This window comes from Rhinoderma darwinii, chromosome 11 (genome assembly GCF_050947455.1).
Source record: "Rhinoderma darwinii isolate aRhiDar2 chromosome 11, aRhiDar2.hap1, whole genome shotgun sequence".
In the NCBI taxonomy this organism is placed as follows: Eukaryota; Metazoa; Chordata; class Amphibia; order Anura; family Rhinodermatidae; genus Rhinoderma; species Rhinoderma darwinii.
Genome location: NC_134697.1, coordinates 76643610 through 76670935, shown reverse-complemented (window position 1 = coordinate 76670935; position 27326 = coordinate 76643610). Strand labels below are relative to the sequence as shown.

Genomic DNA, 27326 nt, shown 5'->3' with positions numbered 1-27326 from the left:
GAACAAGAAAAAAAATAGAAGATCTCAACCAGGATAGTGCAACAGGATGCCTACACTGTATTGCATTGTATTGAAAAACGGAGCCGTCAGAATCCTGTAGTTAATCAGGACAGAAAAATAAGACCGTCTCCGTTTGTCTGTCCTATTAAAAAATGGATCCCGACAGAAACTTGTATAACAGAGACAAATGGATGAATTTAACCATGACGCAAACATGAAAAGGAAAAAAAAAAACACAAACTGACGTTTGAACTGGATGTGATGTGAAAGGGCGCTTAATCATGGTAAAGACTTAAAGGGGTTTTCCGGAACCTCACATGTAATGGTCAATCACCTACAGCTGCCAATACAAGTCACTTTTCAAATTACTCACGCTGGAGAATCTGCAAGGTTTTTTTTATTGCATTGCAGGTCACGTGACGCCAACCCCATCTGATATTCATTCTTCCAGCGAAGTCCAGTCCGTTCACTGTCCACGCTTACTTCTGGCCTGCTCAATGTACGGAGCGTCATTACTGACGTCATGTTCAAGGGGGGCTGGAGACGGTCAATCATTCACAGAGCATGCGTGGTTCAAACTAAGGGTATGTTCACACGCTAGCTGTCATTTACGGCTGAAATGACAGCCTGTTTTCAGAAGAAAACAGCTGCGTCGTTTCAGCCGTAAATGCTCCTCCTCGTAATATACGAGGCGTCTTTAGCATTTATGCTTTATGCATTGTGGTTAATGTAGTCTAGGAGGGACTGAAACTTCTGGATGTAAACAAACGGAAAAGTTTGCACGGAGAGTGGGTATCGTGAGGAAAACATCAGGAGCAAGAAGAAGGAATTTAGGGGGATTATTGTAAGATATTTAGTGCGCCCAGAACTTTTTAAAAAGTCGAAATTAGGGTCAGAAAACCCCTATAATTTCCCTATCTACCAGGGGGATGTGAGGGGCTGTATGGCACTATCTACCAGGGGGAGGTGAGGGGCTGTATGGCACTATCTACCAGGGGGAGGTGAGGGGCTGTATGGCACTATCTACCAGGGGGAGGTGAGGGGCTGTATGGCACTATCTACCAGGGGGAGGTGGGGACACGGTCTACAAGGGGGAGGCTGGGGGCAGTGCCTACAAGGGGAGGTGGATGCACTATCTACAAGGGCAAGGTGGGGACTATGGCACAATCTACAGGGGGCTTTATGACACAATCTACTGGGCTGTATGGTACAGTCTACCGTGGGGCTGCAAATTTTGTTTTATTTTTGGGGGCACTGTCTACAAGTGTGAGGTGGGGGCTGTATGGTACGATCTGCAAGTGGAAGGTGGGGGGCTGTATGGCACTATACAAGGGGGAAGTGGGGGATGTAAGGCACTATCTACAGGGGGGCTGTATGGCACTACAAGGGGTTGGTGGGGGCATTATCTACAAGGGGAAGTGGGGGATGTATGGCACTATCTACAGGGGGCTGTATGGCACTATCTACTGTATTTCACTAATGGGGGGCTGTATTTCACTAATGGGGGGCTGTATGGCACTAACAGGGGGGCTGTATGACACTAACAGGGGGGCTGTATGGTGCTATCTACATGGGGCTGTATGGCACTATCTACAGGGGCCTGTATGGCATAATCAACAGGGGACACTATCTACAAGGGGGGCTGCGTGTGGCACCCAGGGGAGGGGGGGCAGTCAAAAGTTTGCTATGGGGCCCTATTTTCCTAGTTACGCCCCTGCATTGTATAGTAATGTTTGTCTGAACATCCCATTCTAGCTTGCGGTTCTGAGCAAAGAGACTCTGATTTCAGAGAAGACAATAGACATTACCTCCTCTATAGCATCCAAACGTTTGTGGACCGTCTGGTGTTCATTACACCAGTCTCCCCTCTCTCTGTGTAAGGTACTTGCAGGTTCAGCAGCTAAGGGTAAAAAGGCAATGCATTAGGATTAAAATCCAGATTTAGTCATATGAAAAATACAACCACCTTAATGTCTATGTTTTTATTTATTAAGACCTAATTGACAATTTCTTCCCTGGGGTCATGGCCGATTTTCTTTCTTCTTGGCATGATGTAGACACACACCTGAGTCCACTAGATCATCAAACTGCCAAAAGTTTTACTTTTAGGGTGCCCATACATTCCGTGGCAAATTGTAGTTTTTGTATAATTTTTTTCCACCTGGTTTCTGAAGGGTTTACTTTTTGGAAAAAATGTCTATATATTGAAATCCATTTTTTTCTGTTGTCATCTAAGATTATTTCTCTATATAAGTTGGTGAGGACCACACAATTGTTACTTAGGCCCTGATAAATAAAGACAAACAATTGAAGGAGGGTGTAATTGTTTTTTTTTCCATGACCGTATGTACTGTATCATGTCATACAAACTTGCAAACAATTATATAATTAATAAAGAAACCGAAGTTTGAGAGCGGAAAGAGCAGACAACCAATCATTAGATCAACTAACAGTTATATCACATTAGTCCTCCCATTAACCCCTTAATGATTAGGCCTGAAAAGTCCATAATGACCAGCTAAATTTTTTAGTTTTTGCCTCTGCCTATTAACAGCCATAATTGTTTTTAATTTTTTCATTGATGTGGCTATATGAAGCCTTGTTTAATGCGGGAGAAATAGTATTTTTTTTCTGTGTGTTATGTCATTTATTTTTGTGGTGTGAATATAGAAAAAAGTTATTTTCTGCAGTTTTTTTATTTTTTTGTCCCGTTCACGCTAAATAACCCTTCAAATTAATTCTTGTTTGGTTTTTAACCCGTTCACATTTCAGACTAACCTGTTAAATTAATTCTTCAGCTTATTTAGGTCGTGTAGATACCTAATATATGTAGATACCTAATATATGTCGTTTTTTTTATTTTAATATAATGTATGGGCATTCAAATATATATTATGCTAAATAATGACTTTTTTTGAAAGGGACATTTCTTTATTTTTTTTACTTTTTTTTTTTTTCCCATGAAGGGATAACTTTTTTTAACATTTTATTTTTTAACTATAATACTAACTTTGTATTTTTTTACTCCTGTTTGCTAATAAATTGCACTGTCACTATGACACATAGAGGGCCCGAACAGCAGGCATACTGAACAGACAGCCCTGGGGTCCTTTTTCCTGTGGACTGGAAGTCGCGGCCGGGCAGTAAGATTACTACTTCCGGTCGCGGCTTCCGGACTTGTGCACTTGGACCAGCGGCAGCAGACGGAGCGGACGGGCCGGAGGGAGCCGCGGCGGCAGGAGCAGGTAAGAGATTTCTATGTATGTTCGTGTTTGTGTGTGTTTACTACTGTATGTAAACCTACTACACTGTGTGTTAGCTCAAAAAATGGCGACACACAGTGTAGGAGGTTAGACCGTTCAAACCCCTCGTTTATCCCGGCACTAGCCAGGATAAAGGAGGGGGGGGGGGGGATTCTCAGAGCTCACTAGAGCGAGTGCTTTTTTCCCAATTTTGCAGCAAAAAGCAATGTGGTTGCTTTACCACATGCAATGCTGAGATTTTGGGAATAGCTCCATCTAGTGACCAGCAATGGGAAATATTATAAATTAGAATCTAATTTATAATATTTCCTGACTCGTGAAAAAAATAAAAAAAATTTGAACAATGTTTAATCACCTACACACTAAATGTTTAATTAAAAAAACAAAAACAGTTTTTTCTGGCAACACATTCCCTTTAAAGGGAGACTTCCCTTAAACACAAGCAGTGACCATGTATTCTATGTGGGGTCCACAAAAAGAATTATAAAAGTTATCACATTTTGTCATATGGGCCATTTATATATTTATATAATGGTATATGACTCGTGTAGGAAAAAAAAAAAAAACCACTGTATGAGCAACATAGACCAAGTGAGGAATCTTATAGTTTAAATTTCAAATTTTTTTGGTGTAAGAATTAATTTTTAATATGAATTTTTACATGTATATATTCATTATAAAGGTAGGTTTCCTACTTTTGTGGTGTCTAAATATTTGTTTATTTCTTTACCGCAGACAAACTTCATCACATTTTGTGCAATGTTAACTGAAGGGACAACAAAGTTATAGGGGGTGTAAGTAGAGATGAGCAAATTTCCAGAAATAAGTTTAATTTCCGATTCTATCGAACTGGTTGTCAGATTTGACTCGGTCCGAAACGAATTGTTGAATCAAAAGTGCCCTGAAAAGTGGTGCTTGACACTCTGAGGTTTTCTAGGACTGTATCCAATCTCTTTTAAGCTTTTCAACGCCAAGATAGCATTTGTAATGTCAAAGTTACAGCAATATATATATGGCTAAAGGCAGGGCTGGCTCCAGGTTTGTGGGCCCTTGGGCGACACAGACTTAGTAGGCCCCTTTGCGGGTGAACTCACAGCGGCAGTAAAATGGCAGAAAACATCACTCCCAGGTAGAGCCATACAGCCCCCCTCCCTGGTAGTACTACACAGCCCCCCAGGTAGTGCCACACAGCCCCACATCCCAGGTAGCGCCACACAGCCCAACCTCCCAGGTAGCCCCACACGGCCCCCACCTCCCAGGTAGCGCCACACGGCCCCCACCTCCCAGGTAGCGCCACACAGCCCCCTCCTCCCAGGTAGTGCCACACAGCGCCCCTCCCTATTAGTGCCACACAGCTTCCCCCCCTGCAGGTATTGCTTTTGGGGTTCCCTCTAGGAGTGGAATCCCCAGCCAGAGCATTGCCGATGCTCTGGCTGGGGATTCCTCTTCAGGAGAAACCCCAGACGTCACTGTCCATATATGGACAGTGTTGTCAGGGGCAACCCCAGAGCCATAGTTCTAGGCAGAGAACTACTAGCACTCTGTCTGGGACTCCTGCTCTGCTCCTGACAACACTGTCCATATATGGATATTGATGTCTGGAGCAGAGCCGAAGTCCCAGGCAGAGCGCTAGTAAAGGCTCTGCTCCAGTACTCCAACTCTGGGGAAGCCGCTGTCCATATACGGCTAGTGATGTCAGGGGCAACAACAGAGCAAAAGTCCTGGGCAGAGCACTACTAGCACTCTGCCTGGGACACCGCTCTGTTCCTGACAGCACTGTCCATATATGGGCAGTGATGTCAGGGGCTTCCACAGGGACGGACTCATGGAGCAGTGCCGCTTCTAGCGCTCTGCCTGGGACTCCTTTTCTCCCTCTGACATCACTGTCCATGTATGGACAGTGATGTCAGGGTCTTCCCCAGAGACGGAGTCCCAAAGCAGAGCCGCTGGAGCTCTGCCTGGAACTCCTTCTCTCCTCCCGACATCACTGCCCATATATGGACAGTGATGCCGTGACGACGGCAGCGACCGCACCCGACGGTTGAGTGGGCCCCCCCTAGGGTAGTGGGCCCTGGCACTTGCCCGGGTTTTCTGGGTGCTGACGCCGGCCCTGGCTATTTGTAAATGGATCGTAGCCGGTAACAAACAGGCTGTTTAAAAAGTTCGAGTTTTTTGCTTTTTGTAATTAAAAAAAAATGGTCCAAAAATGATCTGTTTTTGATGGTAGATATCTGCCAGTGTTCATACACAGATGGTGGTATTGGAAAAAGCAATGGCTTTTTAATAAGCGGTCCAAAAATGATCCCTTTTTGGAGAATACCAACATGTATGGTGTTATTTTAAATATATATATATATATATATATATATATATTAATTTCCACGGCTACATGGGCCAGTGACAGTGTGTCTGATCGCCCTGGAAAGTGAAAAAGCAATGGCTTTTTTACGTTATTTTTTTTGAAAGAATTGTCACTTGGACAGAGACTGATGTATGACGGCGCTGCACAACTGTTTAACACAGAATAATACGACAATTTTTAGCGGCACTAGTATTAGCAATTATATATGTAAAACACTTGAGCGAGTGACATCACATACATGATGTCTGTTTTAGAAGGCAGCGGCATGCTATCCGCACCAGGATTTAAATTGAAATCTATTTACATGAAAAATATTGTCACTTGGACAAAAACGGAAGTATAATGGTGCTGTATAAATGCTAGATGCAGCACAATATGCCAATTTTTGGTGTCCGTATTAAATAAATGCAAAACTATGAGTGAAATCACGTCCGTGACCTCTGTTTCAGAAGACAATGGCACGATATCAGCACCCGGTTTAATATTATTGAAGAATATTTGTGAATGATGTAATAAAGATTGGCGAGTCACTAAGTAATTCAAGAAATTAATTCTGCTTATTGTAAATCTAACTATTCTCTTTTCCTCACTATGAAACACACTCACTGACACTAATCAGCCACCGCCCGAAGTCATGTCATCCTTTTTCTCTGTCGTCTTCTCATCTGTAAAATGTCAGCTGCCATTTTGAGTGATTCGTGCAGGACGAATTCAAAAAGTTTCGGCTTCGATAAAATCTAATACTTTTGAGAGATTCGTAACAAATTCGATTTGTGTAGAATCTATTCGCTCATTTCTAGTTGTATAATATTTTTTTGAAAAATTTATATTTTTCTTCCCGAAACACTGTGGTCTGTCTCTGTTTCTGGTATTGCAGCTCAACACTATTCACTCGAGTTGCAATACCGGATACAGTCCTCGGACAAGAATGGCAACATTTCAGATCGTTATTTTTATATCTCATTAAACCCCTATAAGGATTAAGGCCCCTGTGCGTCAGTCCAGTTAGTGCTATTCAATTTTGACACCGAGTCTCCATACGCAGGATAGATGGCTCTACAGCAGCTGTCTCAAACTCAGCCGGGTAAGTGAGCCACATATAAAAAAAAAGGGAAGTTGACGGGCCGCATTATTTTTAAATTTGATACAATACAAAATTATTGTGAATCGATTAGTTATTTGAACTACTATAACACTATATTACTATAATAATAACACTAGGTTTAAAATTTGAGAGAATTCTCCACGTGCTTATTTCAACAATCCAGTTTTCCAGTTTAAGTGTCGCTAAATGCAGTCCGGCGGCTCAGTTGGCAGCGTTTGGCAGACACACATGTCCTTTTTAGATAGTGCCACAGTGCCCTCTGTAGATAGTGCCACAGTGCCCTCTGTAGATAGTGCCACAGTGCCCTCTGTAGATAGTGCCACAGTGCCCTCTGTAGATAATGCCACAGTGCCCTCTGTAGATAATGCCACAGTGCCCTCTGTAGATAATGCCACAGTGCCCTCTGTAGATAATGCCACAGTGCCCTCTGTAGATAATGCCACAGTGCCCTCTGTAGATAATGCAACACACCCTTAGATACTGCCACGTGCCCTCTGTAGCTATGCTGCCACAGTGCCCTCTAGCTATGCTGCCACAGTGCCCTCTGTAGCTATGCTGCCACAGTGCCCTCTGTAGCTATGCTGCCACAGTGCCCTCTGTAGCTATGCTGCCACAGTGCCCTCTGTAGCTATGCTGCTACAGTGCCCTCTGTAACTATGCTGCCACAGTGCCCTCTCTAGGAGTGGAATCCCCAGCCAGAGCGTTGCTGACGCTTTGGCTGGGGATTCCTCTGCTGTTGGAGCCCCTGACGTCACTGTCCATACACTGTGACGTCAGGGAATGTGATATTAGGGGCAACCCCAGAGCTGGAGTCCTGGGCAGAGCGCTAGTTTGTTCTTCTTGGGACTCCAGCTGTCAAGGAATTCCACAGAGTCCCGGAGCAGAGCCTATACTAGCGCTCTGCACGGGACTCAGGCTCTGGGGAAGCCCCAGACGTCGCTGTCAAGATGAGGACAGCGATGTCAGGGCATTCCCCAGAGTGCCGAAGCAGAACCGATACTGCGCTCTGCACGGGACACCAGCTCTGGGGAAGCCCCAGACATCGCTGTCCATATGTGGACAGCGATCTCAGGGAATTCCACAAAGTCCCGGAGCAGAGCCTGTACTAGCGGCTCTGTGTCCCGCGGGCCGCAGATGACTGCCCCAGGGGCCGCATGCGGCCCGCGGGCCGCGTGCTTGAGACCCCTGCTCTACAGTATGCTTTGGTCAGCTTGTGTATAGTAGCTATTCCTATTGTCTGTACTACTACAGTGTAGGACACTAAGCATATGAGTAAAATAATAAAGTTTGTGTTTTTTACATTTTGCTTCTTTTTTTTTTTCCAAAGGATTTTTATGTAATACTCATTGTTGCTGCATGAGTCACCAGTTATAACTGCCATTAATAAAGTGAAATAGCTTTTTCAGAGGTCTTAGAAGAGATGTGCCGGTATGCAGTTAACTTCATTTTTTCCTATTAACGTTGCATAGTATGATTGTTTACACAAGTATATGTTCCTCAATACATAGTCACAGAGTTAGTACCGTTGACAAAAAACATATGTCCATCATCAACCAAGGGATGGGAAAAAAGGAAGGGATAAAACAAAAATTCTACACATTGAGATAGGAGCTTTTTTGTTCTAGGAAATTATCTGAGCCTTTTTTAAAGCCATCTACTGTCCCTGCTGTGACAGCTCCTGCGGTGACTATTCCATAGAGTCACAGTTCTCACAGTAAAGAAGGCTTTTTGCCTCTGCAGGTTGAACCTTTTTTTCTCCAGACAGAGGGAGTGCTCCCTTGTTTTTTTGGTGGGTTTTACTGTACATGGAACAGGATTTCACTATATTTATTTTATGGGCCATTCATGTATTTATAGAAGTTAATCATGTCCCACCTTATTATTCTCTTTTCATTTTTTGAGTTTTTCGTTTTTCACTCCCCGCCTTCCAAGAGCCATAACGTTTTTATTTTCCGTCAATAGAGTGGTGTGAAGGCTTATTTTTTTGCAGGAGGAGTTTTAGTTTCTATTGCTAGCATTTAAAGTACCATATAATGATGTACTGGGAAACAGAAAAAAAATTATTTGCGGGTTGAAATTGTTCCTCCTTTGGGTTTCACTTTTACGGCTTTCACCATTTGGTAAAAGCGACAACTTCATTTTATTCTGTAGCTCAATACGATTACGGTGATACCAAATTTATATAGTTTTTTTTTATATTTTACTACTTTAAAAATAATAACTTTTTATGAAAAAAATTTTTGTTTTGTGTCGCCACATTCTGACAGCAATAATTTTTTTCCTTTTTGGTCGATTCAGTGGTGTGAAGGCTTATTTTTTGCCGTACGAGCTGTAGTTTTTATCGGTACCATGTTTTGGTACATACAACTTTTTGATCACTTTTATTAAAATTTTTTTGAGAGCGGAGTTCAGTAAAAAAAAAACAGAGATTTTGGGGTTTTAAATTTTTAATTCTTTTACAACATTCACCGTGCACATTAAATAACGTTATATTGTAATAGTTTCGACTTTTTGTACAGACGCAGCAATACCAATTTTATTTACTTTTTTTATTTTTACATTACATTAGAGGAAAAATGGGAAAAGGTGTTTTTTTACTACTGGAAACTTCATTTCACTTTTTTTGACACAGTTTATTAGTCCCCCTAGGGGACTTGAACCAGTGATCGTTGGATCGCTGGTACAATACATTGCAATACTAATTTATTGGAGTGTATAGTAATTTTTACAGGCTTCTATTAAGGCAGGGCTTAGCAGAGGCAGAGTGGAGGCAGTCCTGGGGGGTCTTCATTAGGCCCCTGGGCTGCCATGACAACCATCGGCACCTCCCCCCTCGATCTCGTTGCGAGGGGGTGAGATGTCGGTGTGGGCCGCCCCCTCTTGCCAACGCCTCAGATGCTGCGGTCGTGATTAACTGCAGCATTTGAGGGGTTAAACAGCCAGAAACAGCGCCAACACTGTTCCTGGCCATTAGTCCCGGGTGTCAGCTGATACCCTCAGTGTATGCAGAGTGCTCCATTCATCACCACCCGCACAGGACATAATGGCACAATTAGGTGCGCATAGAGGTTAATTCTTTTAATCTTTCCTCACAACTTAGATTTTCCATGTCCCTTATTAGCTTTGTTGCACTTCTTTGTATTTTTTTCGAACTCCAGGGCATCCTCTCTATGAACTGGAGCCCTGAATTGAACTGCGTATTCTAGATGAGGCCTCACTAATGCTTTTTAAAGTAATATTATATCCCTGTCCCGCGAGTCCATGCCTCTTTTAATAGACGACAATATCTTGTTGGCCTTTGAAGCAGCTGATTGACACTGCATGCTGTTATTTAGTTTATGATCTACAAGTACACCCAGATCCTTCTCAACAAGTGACTCCCCCAGTGTAGCTCCCCCTAGGACATATGATGCATGCAGATTGTTGGTACCCAGATGCATAACTTTACATTTATCTACATTAAACTTAATTTGCCAAGTGGACGCCCAAACACTTAGTGTGTCCAAATCAGCTTGTAATTTACGAACATCTTCCATAGACTGAACTATATTACATAGCTTGGTGTCATCTGCTAAAATAGAAATAGTGCTATTAATCCCATCCTCTATATCATTAATAAATAAGTTGAATAATAGTGGTCCCAGCACTGAACCCTGGGGTACACCACTTATAACCGGGGACCATTCAGAGTAGGAATCATTGACCATAACTCTCTGGATACGGTCCTTGAGCCAATTCTCAATCCAATTACAAACTATACTTTCTAAACCTATAGTCCATAATTTACCCATTAGACGTCTATGAGGGACAGTGTCAAATGCCTTTGCAAAGTCCAAAAACACTATATCCACAGTGGCCCCTCTGTCTAGGCTTCTGCTCACCTCTTCATAAAAACAAATCAGTTTGGTTTGACAACTTCTGTCCTTAGTAAAACCGTGCTGGCTGTCACTTATAATACTATTTATTGTCACATAATTCTGTATATAATCCCTCAATAGCCCCTCAAACATTTTCCCCACAATAGATGTTACGCTTACTTGTATATAATTACCCGGGGAAGACTTAGAGCCCTTTTTGAAAATAGGCACCACAATTGCCCTGCGCAAGTCCCTTGGCACTATACCAGTCACTAGGGAATCTCTAAATATTATGAAGAGGGGAACAGAAATAACTGAACTAAGCTCCTTAAGACCTCTAGGGTGTCACTTTAATATTATCTACCGCCCATAATACGTGCAGCACAATCTAGTGTGTACGGGGGCATCCAAACACACTAAGGATTCTGACATTGTACTAAATTAAACTGCCCATGTTTGATTTTCATGACTAAGCGATACAGTTTTCTGGCAGACACTTAAATTGATTGTGTGGCACCCCCCGCTTCTGTCTGATCTGACATTGTCTGGGAGAAACGCAGTTTCATGCTGGGTGGGACAGATGCTGAAGCAACCATCTGACGCCTGGCAGGTTTTGTGCACAAGTCTCTTCCGCCCAACGCAAGAGGCATTCCATAACCCCTTTAACTCTCCAGTATTTATTCAGCAAAACATATATGTTAATGTTGTGTGGACCTTTACATGCTGTTTAACCCCTTCACTTTTTGGCTACTTTTGACCTTCCTTACAGAGCCTCATTTTTCAAATATGACTTGTTTCACTTTATGTGGTAATAACTCCGGAATGCTTTTACCTATCCAAGCGATTCTGAGATAGTTTTCTCATGACACATTGGACTTGATGTTCCTGGCAACATTTGCTCAATACATTCATTATTTAATTGTGAAAAACACCCAAATTTTGCAAAAAATTGCGAAATTGCATTTTTCTAAATTTAAATGTATCTGCTTGTAAGACAGGCAGTTAAACCACACAAAATTGTTGCTAATTAACATCCCCCATATGTCTACTTTAGATTAGCATCATTTTTTGAACATTCTTTTATTTTTCTAGGACGTTACAAGGCTTTGAACTTTCGCAGCAATTTCTCACATTTTCAAGAAAATTTCAAAAGGCTAATTTTTACAGGGGCTAGTACAGTTGTAAAGTGGCTTTGAGGGCCTTATATATTAGAAACCCCCAATAAGTCCCCCTATTTTAATAACTTCATCCCTCAAAGTATTCAAAACAGCATTTAGAAAGTTTCTTAAATGTTTAACAGGAATTTAAGCAAAGTAGAGGTGAAATTTACAAATTTCCCTTTTTTTTTTTTTTTTTCAGAAATTCATTTTTACTCCATTTTTTTTGTAACACAAAGTTTTACCAGAGAAATGCAACTCAGGTTTTTCAGATTTAGTAAATATCCCACATGTGGCCCTAGTGTGGTAATGGACTGAAACACAGGCCTCAGAAGCAAAGGAGTACATAGAGGATTTTGGGGCCTTCATTATATCAGAAAATATTTTAGGCACCAAGTCAGGTTTGAAGGGCTCTTAAGGCGGATTTACACGAACGCGCTATACGTCTGTGCAGCCCGCGTGGTTTTCACGCGGGTCGCACTGACCTATGCAAGTCTATGGGGCAGTGCAGACTGTCCGTGAGTTTTGCGCAGCGTGAGACCGCTGCGTAATGTTCTATATTTCTGCGTTTTTCGCGCATTACGCACCCATTGAAGTCAATGGGTGCGTGAAAATCACGCGCACCACACGGAAGCACTTCCGTGGGATGCGCGTGATTCGCGCGACAGCAGTAAAAGAATGAATGTAAACAGAAAAGCACCACGTGCTTTTCTGTTTACAAACATCCAAACGGAGTGTCATAATGATGGCGGCTGACCTGTGGCATTGCTTTTGGTCTTGTGCTTCCATTACCGCATTTTGGCAAAGAATACAACAATTTGTCTCAGGCCCACTATCTATACAATACCCCTTTACTTTACAATGGGGAAAATTTGGCATTCTGCCTTCTTCCATGTCTTATATCCCAAAAAATCACAAGAAAATGTTGTACTATGTCTAGGCAATTCCACAGGTCTGGATTGGTAACACTCCCCCCACCTACTATATTTTTTTGGAAAAATTCTCATACCTGTTCCGAATGGATTGGGTGGAAACCTCTCTCTATAGGCAAGATAGAGTTGAGAATTTATTTCAGCTGGGGGAAAGGTTTATACCCCTTCTTCCTCCACGTGTGAAACACTTAAAGGGATCCTGTCATCAACATCTTACCTGTTAAACTCGCCTGACCCCTCAATGGCCGCAGCCAGGGGCGTAGCTAGAGGCTCATGGGCCCCGATGCGCAAATTCTTACTGGCCCCCCCCCCCCGCAAACTTCTCATGGCTGACGGTCCGCTTTCAGCTGCATCGCTGGGTCTCCTAAGTGACCCAACAATGCAGCACTAGCAGCCGGGGCGTCACTAAGGCTGGGTTCACACACACACACTATTTACGGACGTAATTCGGGCGTTTTAGCATTGAATTACGTCCGAAAATGCGGCTCAAAAGCGTCGGAAAACATCTGCCCATTCATTTGAATGGGTCTTACGATGTTCTGTGCCGATGGTCATTTTTTTATACGCGCCGCTGTCAAAAGGCGGCGCGTAAAAAACTGCCTGTCACTTCTTCAGATGTAAATGGAGCCGTTTTCCATGGACTCCATGGAAAACCAGCTTCAATTACTTCCGTAATGGACGCAGCAAAAGACGCCTGCACATGCCATTACGGCTGAAAACAGCACAGTAATTTCAGCCGTAACGGACGCTGCCGTGTGAACATACCCTCAGGGCTTAAAATGTCAGGGAAATAGCCCCAATACATATGTGTCCGCCCCCAAAAAAAGTGTGTATATGAGACAGCATAGCATATCTATAGCACTACGACCCTATAAACTATGGATAGGATTAGATACAGTGGCTGAGCAGACAGTATCACACATGATAGGATTAGATACAGTGGCTCAGTAGACAGTATCACACATGATCGGATTAGATATAGGGCCCAGCAGACAGTATCATACATGATTGGATTAGATACACAGCTCAGCAGACTGTATCACACATGATAGGATTAGATACAGGGCCCAGCTCGCTGACATTGCGGCTCCAGCGCTGGACCCAGGATAGGTAAGAATAATAATTTTGCTTCTTTATGTGTTACTGATTATTTTTGTGTTTGTGTTTTTTTTACAGGTTCGGTTGTTGGACTTCGGATACGAGGACTTCAATGACAGCGTTTTTTTATTCTCAATAAAATGGTTAATGAGGGTTGTGTTTTTTTATTTCAATAAAAATTTTTTCTATGTGCTTGTATCTTTTTAAACTTTATTATCACCGCCTTAGTAATGGCCGCTGGCTGATTGACAACCTCCATTACTAAGGCGAGGCTTAATGTTAGCCGGTGCAGAGTCTACACTAACCCCCATTATTACCCCGGTACCCACCGCCACCAGGGGTACTGGGAAGAGCCGGGTACAAACCAGTACCCGACCAGCTGTAGTGACGGGCAGGCACCGGGGTGGCCGCAGGCTGGTAGTATTAGGCTGGGGAAGGCCAAAAACAGTGGCCCTTCCCACCCTTGTAATGCTGCCTGCTGCTGCTGTGCTGCATCTGGCTGGTTATGAAAATTGGGGGGGACCCAACATCGTTCTTTCCAATTATTTTTTAAATGACGTGGCGTCCCCCCCATTTTCATAACCAGCCAGATACAATAAAGCAGCAGCAGGCAGCATTACCAGGGTAGGAAGGGCCACTGTATCTGGCCTTTCCCCTCCTGATAATACCAGCCTGCGGCCACCCCAGTGGCCGACCATCACTACAGATGGTCAGGTACTGGATCGTACCCGGCTCTTCCCAGCACCCCTGGTGGCGGTGGGTACCGGGGTAATAAAGGGGGTTAGTGTTAGCCTCTGCACCGGCTAACACTAAGCCCTGCCTTAGCAATGGATGCTGTCAATCAGCCGGCGGCCATTACTAAGGCGGTAGTAATATAGTTTAAAAAAAACCACAAAGACATAGAAAAAATATTTTATTGAAATAAAAAAAAAACCCACAACCCTCATTAACCATTTTATTAATAAAAAAAAAAGCTGTCATCGAAGTAGTCCTGGAATCTGCCGTAGTCCAAGGACCGAACCTGTAAGAAAACACACAAAAAATGATTAGTAACACATGTGTTAGGGTATGTGCACACACACTAATTACGTCCGGAATTGACGGACGTATTTCGGCCGCAAGTACCGGACCGAACACACTGCAGGGAGCCGGGCTCCTAGCATCATACTTATGTACGACGCTAGGAGTCCCTGCCTCGCTGCCGGACAACTGTCCGGTACTGAAAACATGTTTACAGTATGGGACAGTTGTCCCACAGAGAGGCAGGGACTCCTAGCGTCGTACATAAGTATGATGCTAGGAGCCCGGCTCCCTGCAGTGTGTTCGGTCCGGTACTTGCGGCCGAAATACATCCGTCACTTACGGACGTAATTAGTGTCTGTGCACATACCCTAAGGCTTAGATACAGGGCCCATGTGTGATACTGTCTGTGGGACCCTGTATCTAAGCCTACCACAAGGTAGGCTTAGATACAGGGTCCAGCAGACAGTAATCTTATACAGTATAAGATTACTGTGTGCTGGGGCCCTGTATCTAAACCTACAGTGTGGTAGGCTTAGATACAGGGCCCAGCAGACAGGATCACGCATGGGCCATGTATCTAAGCCTACCATGTGATTGGCTTAGATACAGGGCCCAGCAGACAGGATCACACAATCTGTGATCCTGTCTCATGGGCCCCCTAAGCCTGCTACATCGTAGGCTTAGGGGTTGTGCAGTCCCTAAACATTGATGGCCTATCCTCAGGATAGGCCATCAATAGCTGATGTGTCTCCCGGGACCCGCAAATCAGCTGTTTTGAAGGGGCCGCAGCACTCGTACGAGAGCTGCTTCCCCTTCATTTCACTACTCGCCCACACTGTGAATCGCCGACACCGATTCACAGTGTGACCGGAATGAAGTGACAGGAATGAAGGGGAGCAGCTCTCGTACGAGTGCTGCGGCCCCTTCAAAACAGCTGATTGGCGGGTCCCGGGAGTCGGACCCCGCCAGTCAGGGCTAACCTTACCTTCCTCTTCGGCCGCGGCGGGTGTTCTGTAGTCTCGATGCTGTGCGCGGCGGCATAGCGCTGTGACGTCATGCGCTGCGCACAGCGCCTGACGTCAGGACCTCCGCTGCGATCCGGAACCAGGAAGGTAAGTAAAGTATGTTACTATAGTAACAGGGGCCCGCGGCCCGAGTTACTATAGTAACTTTTTATTGATGTGGTGCGGGGGGCCGTGGGCCCCCCTGGCTTCGGGGCCCGGTCGCAATTGCGACCGCTGCGACCCCTATAGCTACGCCAGTGGCCGCAGCTGTCCAGAGTTCGTTCCTGTTCTCTTCTTTCCTGAAGTCCTCCTCTGTCGGTAAATATAGTTGTTTAAACTTTTCCCGCCTTTTATGGTAATTATTTTTCCCTCTAGGACACAGCTTCTTAACCACGCCCACTGCCACCACCTGTCCGGCCCTGACTGGCTAAGGAGCTGTCAATCAAAAAGAAGGAGGTGGAGTCCACTCTGAGACGCTGGAGGAATGAAAACCTGACTCTTTTCAGATGAAGATTTGACTCTTTTCTGCTCATTTGCATACGGCGTGGGACCACTAAAACACGGAATACTAAAGGTACAGAGCTTACTTAGAACATATTTATAGCTTAGATGACAATGATTTTTCACCCACTTTCACCAGGTATTGCTGGCTTTATAGCTAAAATTCTGGTGACAGGTTCCCTTTAAGGAATGTTTTTGCTCAACATCTTGGTACTTAGAATATCAGTTAACAGGTCACCCACCAATCATTACTTAACTCTCCTAGGTGAAAACCTCTCTGAAGATTAATGACAGCTACACGTGTCCTCCTTAAAAATTTCGCCCTACAACCCCCCCTCCCCTTCCCTTGTTTTCCTTGTTTCCGGGCTCTCTTTTATTGATTTAGTGCTCCATGAGTGCGCAAACATTGATAATTATTTAGTTTGGCAGAATCTCATATCCTGTAACAATCTTTGCCTTTTACTGATACTGGGATGTCCATACTTTATCTTGTATTTTAATTCGATAATGTCAGGAGATGTTTTTACCATAGAACACAATGTTTACTTTTTTGCTTGTATGTTTTGCTGTTATAAAGCAAAAACATGGTGTTTTTTTCCCCAAAAAATAATGTTCTGTGTGTGAAGCACTTGAAAAATGACATTATAAGTGGCTGAGCCTGGTTAAATCGTTTGTCAGTATTCCAGATGTTTGTTACAATTACCATATCCTCCAGCTGGCTTAGGAACAGCTGGAGTGTTATAGATGAAATGTATTATGTCCGTTAACTTCTTGAAGGAAATAGCATTTCTTATTGGATAAATATTCTAATATACATGGCTTGTAGACTACATAACTCTTTTTTGCATACTTTACTTCCCAATAGAGAACCATGGGGGAATTTAGCAATAGTTATATGCCAGTTCTCTGGTGCAGAAAAGGCGCATCTGCACAAAAAAATTTGACGTGCAGCATTAGCGCCGCTCACAGCATTTTACTAAGGCCTTATTCACACGAACGTATAATACGTCCGTGCTACGCGCGTGGAAATCACACGCGTCGCACAGACCTATGTTAGTGAATGGGGCCGTTCAGACTGTCAGTGAATTTCACGCAGCGTATGTGCGCTGCATGAAACTCATGACATGTCCTATATTTGGCTGTGTTTGGCGCTGCACGCACCCGTTGAAGTCAATGGGTGCGTGCAAATCGCGCTCAGCACACGGAAGCACTGCCGGGTGCCGCGCGTGATTTGCGCAACAGCAGTAAAAGAAATGAATGAAAACAGAAAAGCACCTCGTGCTTTTCTGTTTGTAAACAGAAACCCAGAGTGTCATCATGATGCCGGCTGCGCGAAAATCACGCAGCCGCGCACCATATGCTGATGACACACGGACCTTTTGCGCGAGCAAAACATAGCGTTTTTTGCGCGCGCAAAACGGACACGTCCGTGTGAATAAGGCCTAAACGTGAGCAGAGCTTAGTAAAAAGGAGCTGGGCCTTCAGCTGCCCAATAAATGTACTAGAATTGACACCAGAGATTGGTGTAAATTATTTTGCAAATCTATGCCACCACTTAGCTGGCATAGATTTGACCTACTTGTGCACCAACGGCCAGAGATGCACCTAATTTATTAGGAGGCGTGCACCTCTTTATAAATTGGAAAAAATCTTACTCCAGCGCTCTTTAGATTAAGACTGGCGTATGAAATGCCAGTTTTAATGTATTTCTCCCAAGTGTACAAGTACATGACTAGGCTTACCAAGCAACTATAATTTATGAAAGTCAAAAATGTTGTTGCACACCTGTTTTGTGCAAATAATTGTAACCTTTTTTTCACTTTTTTTTAAGAAAGTTTTTATTTATTTTCATCAAATTATTCAGAACCATGCAACAAATATGGGTATGCAGACCCAAAACACAAACAATTTAAAACAAAAAATTAAAAATTACAGTGTTCTTCCAAGGTCATAAAATAAGAGAAAAGGATCTCCCGGGAAAAGCCATAATCAGCAATGATATTCAAGTATATACATCACGTGATATATAGATAACCCAATGTGCCTTTCAACGTTTCCAATAAGTACCATTCGGTAAGCATGGAAGGAGTCACCGCCTGTGTAAGTTCAGAGTCAGACAAATGCTTCACCATAAATGATTTCCATTTAATGAAGAATTTTTTAGTGCTTTTGATTTTTGTACGTTCTGCTTCTTAATCTTTCTATGTGCAAGCATTGTTTCAACTGAATCAATATGTTTTGCATAGTCGGTACAGTAGAGGACAGCCAGTGGTGCAACAACAAACACTTAGCTACCAAACACATCAGGTGAAACAATTGAGGCAGGTGTCTCCCCTCCGCTCTGCCATCGTTCGCTTCATCCTCCCAATAATGAAAAAGGAAAAGGGTGGTGGACACTAGCAAGGATCTCTGCCACAGAGCATCCATCATTTCACGGACCCAAGACCTGAAGCGCTGAATTTTGGGACATTGCCAGACCATGTAGTTAGGTGTGTCTTACTAGTAAGACATTTAGGGCAAGACCGTAATCGATCAGGCATTGAGGGGCTCGGTGGGAGGTTAAAACCAAAGATAGATCTGTGCATTATTTCGATATTGAGTGTCTCTCCATACCTCCCTCACCACATGTTTCCGAATGGAGCTCTATCCTGTCAAGATTTTAACACTGAGATCACTATCACGAAGCTGTTCTTCCCATTTTGTAAAGAATTTCTAAGGTAGGACGACAATTAAGCTGTCCCTGATGTTCCAATATATTCGAGAAATGGACATCATTCCGCTGTTTGAAAAAGAGCGTTATCCATGTCATTTGTAACAACTTCACGACTAACGTCTCTCAGAGCATTCACAAACAAGTGTTTGACCTGGGCATACTGTAAACGTTGAAATGGTGTTAACCCGTATTTATCCATCAATTCTTCCTCCTTAAGCCATCTCTTATCCGTACCATGAAGTAGATTCTACACTCTAAGTATACCCTTCATTCTCCATTCAGTAAATAGACCATTATCTTTGCCCTTTATAAATTCAGGATGATTCCATAGGGGATGATATTTGGAAATTCTAAAGGAGAGACCACATCTCTTCTTTTTTTTTTTATAGCCCTCCAGGTTATTATGGTGTCCCTACATATTAGAGATTGCTTTATGAATTTAGGCAGGGCTGACCGAGATGTATTTAGGAGCGTGCAGAGACTCCAGAACGTGGTCAGAATGATAGCTAGTTTGTTTAACCCAATTTATTGTAACCCCATATTGTAACCCCATATTGTAACCCCATAAATTAAGCAAATTAATACCACCTCTCTCCCTGGTAGCCATAAGTGATGGATGCGAGGTCACCTACCTCTCCATAAAAAGTGAATAAAGGCTGTATTTAATTTTGATATATCTATGTGTTTAAAAAGGAGAGATATTGTTTTTAACAGGTATAGTAGCCAAGAAAAACTGGAATGTCGTGGAGGTGGGTGGGTAATCCACGTCCCTCCTTGGGTATCAGTTTAGGTTAGTTTGAAACGTCTTGTCACGTCCTGATAAAACATTATTAAACAAGCTAGTTAAAATGGGTGTCACTTGTAAAGTGATTGCAGTATAGAATTCGCCTGGGTACCCACCCGGGCCTGGGGATATACCTGACGACAGGGCCATTATCACACTCCACACTTCTTCCACTGTTATTGGTGCATTAAGAGCAGTAAGTTGTTCCTCAGAAACTCGACGCATCTAAACATTTTGTAAAAAATAACCTATGTAGGATCATCATGATACAGAGATGTATAATTGTCTTCCAGCAAAGCGTTAATGGACTTAGGGTCTCCCCTTATTTCACCCCCAGGGGACCTTAATTTTTGGATACCTCTTCCCTCTTGCTAGATTTTCCAGCAGTCTATCACCAAACCATCTCTAAACAACTTCCTGTTGGGTCCTGATAAAATCCTTGCGTCTCTAAGCCCATACATCAAAGTCTCTCTTGGCAGAGATCCACCGTTCTTTAGAGGAAGGGGTCTGTGCCATGAGAAAGTCAGTGTATGCCCGTCGCAGTTGATCACTAGAGCTACCATACTGATTTCTCACAACTTTTTTCAGTTTATGGACATGAGCTATAATACATCCTCTCAAAACTGCCTTGGCCGTTTCACAAAATAATTGTGTATTCGATACATGGTCAATATTTGTATCCCAGTATTCAGTCCACCAACCCCTCAGGAGGTTCGGGTCTTTAGTTAAAAAAGATGGAAGACTCTACAAATATGCCTCCCATTTGGGGTGCATATAAAGTAAATCTAGCAGGACAGGTGAGTGGTTTGATATAACAAGGTCTTCGACAGAAACTCCTCTGATTTTAGAAAGTAGAGAGCAACGGAAAAAAACATAATCTATACATGACCAGGATGAGTGGGGGTGGGAGAAATGAGTATATTCCCTATCGCCAGGGTGAGCGTGTCTCCACCCGTGAATCAACGAGGCAACCGATAGAAGGTCTGCCAGTTGGGATTTTGGGTCATTGGTTGTTAGGGTCACATCAGACCGTACCGATCGATCTTCGCTTTGCGATACTACCCCGTTAAAATCCCCCCACAAGTATATCAGGAAACGAATCATGTAACAATTTATGACGAAATTTGTCATAGAAGACTTTTTGTGAAATGTTCTGGCATATACGTTCAGCGTACCTTGTGGGCTATTTCATATAAGATGTATCACTCGTCCTTCATCATCCATCTCCATATTGTGTGGGGAAGGCTCTAATCAATATAAGGACACCAGCTTTCCTCTCCACCGCAGGAGAGCCGTGCACCTCCCACACCCATTTTTTAAGCATACAGGGGAAATCCTTTAGTGAGATGGGTCTCCTGCAGTAAAGCAGTGTCTACCTGAAGTCTCTTCAAATGGCATAATACCATCATAAGTTTCTCTGGGGACCTAGTGCCCTTGACATTCCAAGTGACGATTTTCATGTTACAAAATAAATATAGGTCTGTCTAGGTGAACAGGTCAAATATAATATATACATTGAATTGCAGAAAAGGACATGATCTATAAAACTGAAATATGACCTCCCAGGAGAACATCCTCAAACAGACATAGCAACAATAGTCATCAATGTGCAATAGTGCATTAAGAAGCACCATACAAAAAGTGGGACAGTGCAAAACGGTTAAACTGTGCAATACAATATATGCATAAGACTTACATTAATCTGGTACTCAATGCTTCACATCACATCCCCTCCATATTTTATATCTAAGGATGGGATGAACGCCTAAAGAACCATTCCCTCAGGGTTCTAAATGAAAGAATCTCCCACTCCCCTCCCTCCGACGCCCATACAGCCAGTATCTAATCCCTAACAAATACCCTAGAAAATTGGGAAATATATCAAATAAGACCGATCTCACTCTGTAAAAGTCATCAATCTGGAGGCTGTGATCCTCCTTGGCTCCAACGTTGTGTAGTATGCTGTGTCTTCGAACTCGTTGTATGCCATACAGAGCTGTTCAGAGAAAAAAGACCGCTGGTCGACTTGGCTGTTACCTGTTGCGGGCTGGGAGCCGATGGTCTCGTGTCAGAAGTTGAAGGTACGGTAGGTGAAAACCCTGCAGCAAAGAAACATTCGGCAGTCGCCGAATCTCTGAAGCTCTGGAAATTCCCATCTGCATGTTTAATCCTGAGAATGGCAGGGTACATGAGCTTGAAGCGAATTTTCTTTCGAAACATCAGTGAGCATGTAGCACTAAATGCTCAACTTTGTCTGGTAACATCTGCTGAATAGTCTCAGAATAGGAGAATACGCGTTCCTTGAAATGTGAGCGGTTCTTTTCGATTGCGGTAAGCACGAAAGACATCTTCTTTGCCAGTAAACTCCAGATACCACATTATCACTTGGCGGGTACCGACCAGTTTTCCTGGCCAGGGAATCAGACGTGGTCGGTTTAGGCGGACCCACACGCTTGATCCCCTGCAGGCCCAAAAAAATGTCAGTTTGCAGCAGGAGCGATGTCACACACGTCTTCACATACCAGCGCTGCAACCGGAAGTCTTTTTTTTTCACTTTTACAATGCTTGTGACACTTTTTAAAAGTGGATAGACCATAGCGTAAGGGAGCAGGGCCATTTGTGGCCGCTATCAAAGCAACCTGGGCTTCTATAACACCTTAGCAGTGCCACAGGCTGATCGCCTCCATGCCACGCCGCATTGATGCAGTAATTCATGCAAAAGGAGCCCGACCAAGTATTGAGGGCATATACTGCACATACTTTTCAGTAGGCCAACATTTCAGTTTTAAAAATAATTTTTTAAATTGGGTTTATATAATATTCTAATTTTCTGAGACCCTACATTTTGGGTTTTCATTAACTGTTCGCTATGCTCATCAACATTAAAGAGGCTTATGCTCATCAACATTAAAGAGGCTCTGTCACCACATTATAAGTGCCTAATATACATATAATATAATACCACTACATAATATGATCGGCGCTGTAATGTAGATAACAACAGTTATCTTGCTGGCCTGTCACATACACCCACATTAACTTTACTGAATTGTCTTGAGAGTGAATAGACATTGCCTCCAGCTAGGACGCAATGTCTATTCACACTCCCGACACTTTGGTAAAGTTTGTGTGGGACTTCATAGCTGCACAGCGTGATCTCGCGAGATCACGCTGTGCAGCGATTAAGTCCCGCACTAACTTTACAGAAGTGTCGGGAGTGTGAATAGACATCGCGTCAGCATCATACACTTCTCTTCACAATGCCTACTTGGTCAAAAGTTAAAAAACGCTCAGTTGGGCATTAAGAAAGTAATTTGCATAAATCTAAAATTGCTCATAACTTGGTCAAAAATTATCATTTTTCAAAATAAAAACACTGTTGTTATCTACATTACAGCGCCGATCAGATTATGTAGGAGATGGGCACTTATAATCTGGTGACAGAGCCTCTTTAAAAGAAAAAAAACTATGTTGGAAATAGATCACTCTGTGTGTAATGAATGAGTTTGACTTTTTGAATTAAATTACTGAAATAAATTAACTTTTTGATGTTATTCTAATGCGTGTATGTGTGTGTGTGTGTGTGTGTGTGTGTGTATATATATATATATATATATATACATATATATAAAAACATAGTTAGTATGGTTGGAAAAGGACATATGTCCATCAAGTACAACCAAGGGATGGGAAAAAAGGAGGGGATGGGAAAAATTACAGAACTTTGTTTTACCATTCCTGATCCAGAGGAAGGTTTTAAAAAAAATAAAAATGTATCCATGACTATTCCATAGATTCACAGTTCTCACTGTAAAGAAGGCTTGTCGCCTCTGCAGGTTGAAGCTTTTTTTCTCCAGATGGAGGGAGCGCCCTCTTGTCTTTTGAGGGGATTTTATATGGAAAAGGTTTTCACTATATTTCTTGTATGTGCCATTCATATATTTATATAAGTTAATCAAGTCCCCCTTTAGTCGTATTCTAGATGAGGCCGCACTAATGCTTTGTAAAGTGGTAATATTATATCCATGCCTCTTTTCTTGCTGACCTTTGAAGCAGCTGCTGTTGCATGCTGTTATTTAGTCTATGATCTACAAGTACACCCAGATCATTTTAAAAAAGTGACTCCCAGTTTAGCTCCCTCTAGGACATATGATGAATGCAGATTGTTGGTACCCAGGTGCATAACCTTACATTTTTCCATATTAAACCTCATTTGCCTAGTAGACGCCCGAGCACTCAGTGTGTCCAATCAGCCTGTAATTCACGAACATCTTCCATAAACGGCATATTACTACATAGCTTGGTTTCATTCACAAAAAATAGAAATAGTGCTATTAATCCCATCCTCTATATCATTAATAAATAAGTTGAATAACAGTGGTCCCAGCACTGAACCCTGGGGTACACCACTTATAACCGGGGACCATTCAGAGTAGGAATCATTGACCACAACTCTCTGGATTCAGTCCTTGAGTAAGTCATCAATCCAATTACAAACTATACTTTCTAGACCTATAGTCCTTAATTTACCCATTAGACGTCTATGAGGGACAGTGTCAAATGCCTTTGCAAAGTCCAAAAACACTATATCCACAGCGGCCCCTCTGTCTAGGCTTCTGCTCACCTCTTCCTCAAAACAAATCGGGTTGATTTGACAACTTCTGTCCTTAGTAAAACCGTGCTGGCTGTCACTTATAATACTATTTATTGTCACATAATCCTGTATATATTCCATTAAGAGCCCCTCAAACATTTTCCCCACGATGGATGTTAAGCTTACTGGTCTATAATTACCCGGAGAAGACCTAGAACCCTTTTTGAAAATAGGCAGCACATTTGCCCTGTGCCAGTCCCTTGGCACTATACCAGTCACTAGGGAATCTCTAAATATTATGAAGAGGGGGACAGAAATAACTGAACTAAGTTCTTAAATAACTCTTTGGTGTAACCCATCTGGTCCCGGGGACTTGTGCACATTTATTTTATTTAATTTAGCTTGGACCATCTCTACATTCATCCAATTCAGTATATCAACTGATATATTAACAGTACTGGCAGCGGCTACATCAGCTGCTCTTTCTTCAGTTGTATATACAGAGCGGAAGAACCCATTTAATAACTCTGCCTTCACTTGATCCCCTGTCACCAACTCCCCATTACCACTATTTAGGGGTCCTACATGTTCAGACCTTGGCTTTTTTGCATTTACATACTTGATGACGTTTTTGGGATTTGTTTTACTATCCTTGGCCACCTGCCTTTCATTTTGGAGGATTGGAGCAGCACTGTGAACAAATGCCTGACTAGGCTGGTGCAAAGCTTCAAAAATAAAGGAGTGACCTCTCATTATGTGTTAGCAATCCAAAAAAGAGAATGTGAAGCAGCACTCAAATAAAGTGAATTTATTCATCCAACATGGAACCACAATGTTTCACCTCCTCTATGAAGGCATTTTCAAGTAGTGAACTTGAAAATGCCTTCATAGAGGAGGTGAAACGTTGTGGTTCCATGTTTGATGAATAAATTCACTTTATTTGAGTGCTGCTTCACGTTCTCTTTTTTGGATGCCTTTCATTTTGTATTTTTGCTGATTTTATTTTATTTTTTTTACTGATTTTAATAAGCTCTTTGTAATTTACAAGCGCTAAGAGCTGTACCCTTAGATTTGTATTTTTCAAATTCCTTTTTTTTGTCATATATGGCCTTTTTTACATAAGTTGTTATCCATGTGGGTTTTTATTTTAGTACTCTATACTTGATACCAATAAGCATACATTTTTTACTATATTTATACAAAGTAGATCTTAAGATTTCCCATTTATTATTCGTACCATTATTTGAAACTAGTTGTTCCCAGTTTATCTCCTGAAGTGCAGCCCTCCTCCTGGGGAAATTGGTCTTCTTAAAATTAAGTTATTTTGCCCTCCCAGCCTGTGCATATGTTGCATTTTTATTCGATTTTGTGCAGCCGATTTTGAGCCAAAGTGACTATGCTGGAAAAGTATAAGAACCAGTTTACAGATGGTGTATTTGCTGCAGATTATCTCTGTGGGTTTGGCACCGGACGTCCGCAGCAAACTACAGTACAATGAAGGTGAATGGGATTTTATAGAATATAGTGAATACCTACATATCTAATCTGCCACAGATATTTTCTGGATTTTGCTGCAGATTTCACTCTTGGAATTGAATATGGTTAAATTCATTGCCACATTTGCAGCAAAATCTGCATTGTAAACGAATGCAGAAGTTATCTTGAATTTGCTATCCTGTTCCACAGCAGTGCTGTGTAAGAACATCCTAGTCCATTTTGAGCATTAATTGACAGTTTTATACATATTAAAGTTGGCCATACACATCCAGATGACTGATAAATGTAACGTTCAGGGAAACATCTGCACGTCTGCAGTGTTCCCTCCATCACACAGGGACCGCTAAATCAGCCCTTCAACGACCAGGACTCTTACAAAACATCTTCCCATGTTTGAGACACTGGACCCTGGTGATTAGATATAGGGGCAATGGTATAGTGGATTTAATTGCTCTCATTTAGGGGCATAACTATAGGAGGTGTAGAGGGCACTCAGGCCCTGGAGCTTTAGTTGGGGGCCACTTGGCAGATTTTGCATTGGGCCCCAAGAGCTTCAAGAGTATGTATTTGTACTAACATCTTGGAGTAGAGTGGAGTTAGGCTTAAATTGAAGAAGTATATCCGTATGTATACATAGGTTAAATGGGTATTTCCTGTAGGAATATGCTATCACTTTCTGATTGGTGTGGGTCCGACCCTTGGGACCTCACTAATCCTGAGAATGGTCTACAGTGTGGATTTAGTGCTATGTTCCCTTCTTAGTTTTTCCTGCACATCAGCGCTATTAGTCACCAGGCCATCAAGTAAGTGCTGCAGGTACCTGCACATTAGGTGGCCTGGGCGCCGCTGTGCAGGGAAAAACAGTGTAGGTAGACGCAGCGCTAAATCAGTGATGTGGCCCCTTTCTTCTCAGGATTGGTAGGAATCCCAGAGGTAAGACCCCCACGATCCCTAAGTTATAGCATATCCTAGCGAAATACCATCACTTTATAAGTTGGGAATAACCATTTAGGGTTAAAACTGGATAAAGAAAGCATAAAAATAGCTTTAGCTTGAACGTATTTATGTTTGTAGTTATATTGTGAAGAAATATATTCTGTGAACAGAGCTGTGGATTATGTCAACAGTATATACATGTCAGGATACTCTAATCTAACGTAATAAGGCTTTGTCATTTAAATATTGTATATTGTGAGACCCTGAATAATAGAGACCAGTATTTAAAGTCACGCTAGTTTCCCTGTACCTAGATCTTCATGATTTTATGCACAGGGCTGCATTAAAAGTGTTCATTTTTGTGTTGTTTTGCACACAAAAATTTTCGCATTTTCAAGTGTACAAAAGAATTGTATATCCCTGTTATGGATAGTCTTATATTCCTCAAACATATTGATACATTTTTATGTATATGTCTCACTAATAAGACATTCTGGTTT

The 27326-nt window shown here is 42.4% G+C and overlaps 1 protein-coding gene across 2 annotated transcripts in view; it reads right to left on the bottom strand.

Moving 5' to 3' along the window:
• Positions 1-27326, bottom strand: part of PLAC9 (placenta associated 9) — a 50930-nt gene that overhangs the window by 3956 nt on the left and 19648 nt on the right. For both annotated transcript variants that reach the window (XM_075842818.1, XM_075842817.1), the window contains exon 2: positions 1809-1900. In XM_075842818.1, the coding sequence (XP_075698933.1) occupies positions 1809-1900 (92 nt within the window). The remainder of the gene's footprint in view (positions 1-1808; positions 1901-27326) is intronic.